The 5633-nt window shown below is 44.4% G+C and overlaps 1 protein-coding gene across 1 annotated transcript; it reads left to right on the top strand.

Annotated features, from left to right (window-relative positions):
- Positions 1-1659: 1659 nt before the first annotated feature.
- On the top strand, positions 1660-2400 carry LOC126681651 (uncharacterized). Its single transcript, XM_050377198.1, has 2 exons — positions 1660-1974; positions 2065-2400. The coding sequence occupies exons 1-2, from the start codon at positions 1660-1662 to the stop codon at positions 2398-2400; spliced, it is 651 nt and encodes a 216-aa protein (XP_050233155.1).
- The last annotated feature ends 3233 nt before the right edge of the window (positions 2401-5633 follow it).

Here is a 5633-nt window from a genome sequence, read left to right as displayed (position 1 = left end):
AGAGCACGCCAAGGACTTGGAAGAAACCTTTGCGGTACTGAACAAATTTAACATGAAGTTAAATCCGGAGAAGTGCGCGTTTGGCATTAAAGCCGGAAAATTCCTGGGGTACTTAGTGAGTCAGAGAGGCATAGAGGCAAACCCAGAAAAGATCCAAGCCATCCTAAACATGGTGGCACCGCGAAGCATCAGAGAAGTCCAGAAATTGAACGGAAGGGTGACAGCATTGGGACGATTTGTTTCTTCATCTGTAAAGAGATGTCTGCCCTTTTTCAAGCAACTGCGCAACATGAAAAAATTCGAATGGAATGAGGAATGTCAGAAAGCGTTTGAGGAATTGAAGATCTTTTTAACCAGCCCGCCTTTACTCAGTCGGCCAAAGGCAGGAGAAGTTCTGTACTTGTACCTATCAGCAGGTAAAAAAACGATCGCGTCGGTACTAGTAAGAGAAGAAGAAGAAGAACAACTGCCTATTTACTACTCCAGCAGAACGTTGAAAGGCGCAGAACTAAATTACCCGACAATTGACAAGTTGGCATTAATGGTGGTAGTAGCAGCGAAGAAGTTAAGGCCATATTTTCAAGGGCATACGGTCATTGTACGCACTAATCAACCTCTAAGGAAGGCGTTACAGAGACCGGGAACTTCGGGAAGGATGGTTAGCTGGTCCGTCCAGTTGGGAGAGCATGATATAAGATATGAGCCAAGGAAAACACTGAAGGCGCAAGCACTGGCAGACTTTGTAGTAGAGATGACGGAGAAACCAGACACCGAAGAACCCAAAGAAGCAGTTACTTGGAATCTCTACGTAGACGGAGCGTTCAATGACCTCGGAGCCGGAGCAGGTGTTGTCTTGGAAGGACCGATGGGAATAACAGTCGAGTATGCAGTACACTTGAAATTTAAAGCAACCAATAACGTGGCAGAATATGAAGCTCTCATAACAGGATTGTCGATTGCGAAAGCAATGAAAACAGAAGTCCTACGAGTCCATAGCAATTCCCAGTTAGTCACAGGACAAATAGGAGAACAGTTTCAAGCAAAAGAGGCGGAGATGGCAAGATATATTGAGAAAGCAAAAGAACTCTTTAATGACATAGAGAGATTCGGAGGTGAATGGGAGATTTGCCCCATACCCAGAGAAGAGAATGCAGCCGCAGATGCAATCGCCAAAGCAGCAGCTGCGAAGAACCAGCGTTTCATAGAGATGAAAATGAAAGAAGAACGCTCAACTTCTTCTGTAGACGCAGAGGAAGAAGTATTACCTACAGAAGAAGTAGACACCTGGATGTAGAAACTATTGGCATACCTAACAGAAGGCACTCGCCCAGAGCAAGCAGCTGAAGCAGCAAAAGTAGTTCGACAGTGGGCATCGTACTCAGTCTTAGAAGGAGTACTCTACAGGGCATCAGCTACGCACCCGTGGTCTCGATGCCTGACGAATACAGAAGGCCTATATATTCTGCAGGAAATTCACGAGGGAATCTGCGGGGCTCATGAGGCATCAGCAGCCTTGGTTAGGAAAGCATCCTTACAAGGTTTCTACTGGTTATCCATGAAGAAAGATGCAGAAGACCTGGTACTTAAATGTGATAAATGTCAGAAGTTCGGCGCAGTGATACGAACACCCGCATCTGAGCAACACCCCATCGGCAGTCCATGGCCGTTCATGACTTGGGCGTAGACATACTGGGACCTTTTCCCCCAGCGCGGGGACAAGTAAAGTTCATCGTGGTAGCTGTAGATCACTTTACCAAATGGGTGGAGGTAGAGCCAATGAAGATGATCACCACGGAGAAGATTCAAACTTGGCTATCAAGAGAAGTCATGGGAAGGTTTGGCATACCATATTCCTTAGTCACTGACAACGGGAAGCAGTTCGATTGCCGCAAGTTCAGAGCATACTGTGAAGGGTTGAACATAAGGCTGAAGTTCACCTCAGTAGCCCATCCGCAGACGAATGGACTAACAGAAGTCACAAACAGAACTATCCTCACAGGAATAAAAAAGAGACTTGATGATCTGAAGGGAAAATGGGTAGATGAGCTATACAAAGTCATCTAGGCGTATCGCACCACACCCAGAAAAGCCACTGGCGAAACTCCCTTCAGTCTGGTGTATGGCACAGAAGCTGTGCTTCCAGTAGAAATCGGCATGCCTTCATTGAGAGTTCAAGTCTTTGACGAAGAGAAGAATGAAGAATCCATGCGATTATGCCTGGACCTATTGGAAGAACGAAGACACCAGACTGCAGTAAGAGCAGAAGCGTATCGAAGTCAGATGGCTAAATACCACAATGCCAAGGTGAAGGGAAGAAGCTTTATGGTAGGAGATTTAGTACTCCGGAAAGCAGAAATTGGCAAGGGAGCAGCAGGAGTTGGCAAACTAGGAGCCAACTAGGATGGTCCATTTCGAGTCGTAGAAGTAGTAGGAAGAGGGGCTTATAAAATCGCTCACTTAGAAGGGCCGATTCTCCCCCAAACCTGGAATATCAATGACGTGAAGAAGTATTTCCAGTAGATGTATTTGCTATCGTTTTGAAATTTTAATAAAGCATTGCATCTTTTGTTTTCTCTTTAACATTGATGGCATTAGTAATTACAAAAGACAGCAGTTCTAAAAATAGTGGGCCAGTTCAAATAAAACGTAAGTGCCCCAAATAAAATAAAGAACTAAGAAGTTTTTGTCCCAAAGGCAATTACAAAAGAAAGCTAGCTTAACAGAATAAGTATATAGAAAAGGGGGTTAACAGCCTACACAACTTCATCCTCAGAAGGTGCAGTCTCTTTGACAGGAACACCATCCTCTTCAGCAGACAGCACTTTCTCCGGAGCAGCATCCACGCCAAGAGTATCTTCCGGAATAGTATCAGAAGGATGCTCAACCAGAACAGAAGAATCAGCGGCGGGAAGTTCTTCGGGGACCTCCCCTTCAATGTCATCTGTGCTCTTAATGGCCGCAGTCTCAGATGGAGGAGGTTTGTCAAAAGCCAACCCATCTTCGGAAGTCGATGTAGCCCCAGATGTTGATCGCGGTGTTAGAGGCGCAGAAGAGGTTCTTTTCTCCGCAGAAGCTTCTACAGACAGCTTCTTCTTAGCAACTGTCTTCGCCATGACGCGCTGACCCAAGGCACGAAGGTCAATGGCTAAGAACTTCCCAATATCGTAGTCGGAATAATCTTGACGAACCACCCCGACAGCAGTAGCACAAAAATCGGTTAAACAACCAGAACTATAGGCATTCACATCCTTCCTATTCTCTTTTTGTTCAGACAGCAACCTATCGCGAACCCGTTGCATCTCCAAAAGAGAAGCGTCACGATCAGCAACTTTTCGCTCCAAGATCTTGCCTTTTTCAATAGCCGCTTGCAGAGAGTTTCTTAGCTTCTGCGTCTCCGCCTGAGTAGACTTTCGCAGAGAGGCAAGCTCTTGTTCATACTTCTCCGCCAAGTGATCCTTCTGCTGACGCAGAACAGACACACCTTGAACCACCTAAATAAATAGTAGATAAGTCACGATAACAGAACAAGCAAAGTAAGAAGAAGAGGAGAAAATCAACAAAAGATATACTTACATGCAGCAAAGAAGCATCAAACTTGTCAAAAATGTCATCAACGGGTACCTGCCTCCACACGTCCATATCTCCATTCAACTGAAGAAACTGGGAATACAAACCAGACACATCTGCATCCTGAATGGACGCAGAACCAAGATTCTCTTCAATCCAGACGCGAGGATCAGGACACAGATCCAGGTCAAGCTTTCGGCGCTTCGCAGACGACTGTTACAACCGTGTAGAGGGCTCAGGCACCTTTCTAGAAGAAGCATCCCCTTTCTTCATAGGAGGTTTATTCAGCGCAGACCGCGATGCAGGCATCGTTTGAGAGCCCCCAGACATAGTAGGGGTAGAAGAAGCAAGAGCAGACGCAGAAGGCGTTACACCAGGCAACTCCTCCACAACAATCTTGATGTCATCCCGATAGTTCATTTCTGGGAACACAACAAGAGCAGATCAATACATATAACAAAAATTACAAAAAATGAAAGATTAGCATACCCTTTTCAGAAGAACTTAGATCCATAAGTGAAGCAGACTCAGTAGGTTCGTGGGGCTACCTGCACTAGGATCTGGGGACCCACCAGAATCATCCACAAGGGGAGCGTACTCAGGAAACAAGCGAGCCAGGTAATTGTTAACTAGATCCGGAGCATTGAAACATTTGATGCGCGCAGCACCAATGAGCTGTTCCAGAAGAAGCAGATCCTTCTTCGGAGGTTTAGTAACAGCAATTTTCAAAGGTTTGTCCAACCAAACAAAGGGAAATGAGGAAAAGGCATTTTCATGACCAATACAGAAAAACAAGTTTTGCCAGCCCTTGTTAAGTTTAGGAAGACCAGCGAGCTGACGCTTGCCCCGGACAAAAGGAAGATAAAGATAAAACTCGTTGGCTCGCCGGGAAACATTGAAAACTTCGGCCATTAAACCCAAGGTTGGAACAAGACCTTTATGATGAACCAGTTCAGCAAACGCACACAACAACCGAATAGCATTTGGATGAATTTGTCCTAGAGGTATTTTGTGGGTAATAACGAAATCGTGAAGAAAAGGAGTAAGAGGGAAGCGAAGACCGCCTCGAAATTGTTCTTTATAAACGATGATGCGATGAGTATCAGGGCGATAATTAGCACTAAAAGAAGGATCACAGGAATATAGAGTGTAATCAAGGGGAATGTCGTACATCTCGCGTATACCAGAAAGCATACCGTCATCAATCCTAGAAGTAAACTCAACTAAATCTCTACGGTAATCTACAGTGGTCCCAGAAGAAGGAGTGGCAACACTAGATCGGGTGCGAGTCATGATGCGAGGAAAATAAAATAGAAAGGAGAAAGAAAGTACTTGGTAAAAATGGAGGGGACGGTCGCCAAGAAAGAAAGAAGGAAACAGAAATTTGCAGGAAAGAAAGAAGTAATGGAAGAAAGAAGAAAGAAAAGAAGTTATAAGGAAATGTGTGAAAGGACACGTGGGGAAGAGAGAGAGTATAAAAGAAACGGAAGAGACGGGTATTTTTGATTTTGATTTTCAAATTTTTGAAATTCAAATAGTGGACCACGCGGCATGAAAATGGGATAACTACTTCATAATTAAGGTTACCTTGCATTTAAATTATCCGGATAGTGTTTCAAACAACCATAAATGATTGCGCTACGGAATAGAGAGGGGAGGGGCTAATGATGGATACGCAGTTGACCACCGTACATATAGTCAAACAAGCACAGCAGACAGCAGATACCAAACGGCTGTCATTAGTCAGTAGACGCAAATCCTAACTGATATGATCTTTGGAATCCGGAAAGATTGGGATTGACCTAATCCCTATTTTCCAGCATGAGTCCGAATTAAACACAATCACAAGAAGATGACCTTGAGTCGATTACTTTGAGAGGATTCTGTATAAATAGAACGAAGACCAAAGGTAAAACCCTAATTCATTCTCTTAAAGCTACGTCATTTATCTTTAAACCTTACAAGGTATTTGACTTAGGCATCGGAGTGTTGTCGGACACAACGTCCGACTCATTCTAACTTGTGTTCGTGATCTCAGGTTGACAAGAGAAGATCTTAAAAGAAGA

Source organism: Mercurialis annua, linkage group LG5 (assembly GCF_937616625.2).
Source record: "Mercurialis annua linkage group LG5, ddMerAnnu1.2, whole genome shotgun sequence".
NCBI lineage: Eukaryota > Viridiplantae > Streptophyta > Magnoliopsida > Malpighiales > Euphorbiaceae > Mercurialis > Mercurialis annua.
The sequence above is the reverse complement of the archived record's forward strand: the minus strand, read 5'-3'. Positions and strand labels throughout refer to the sequence as shown.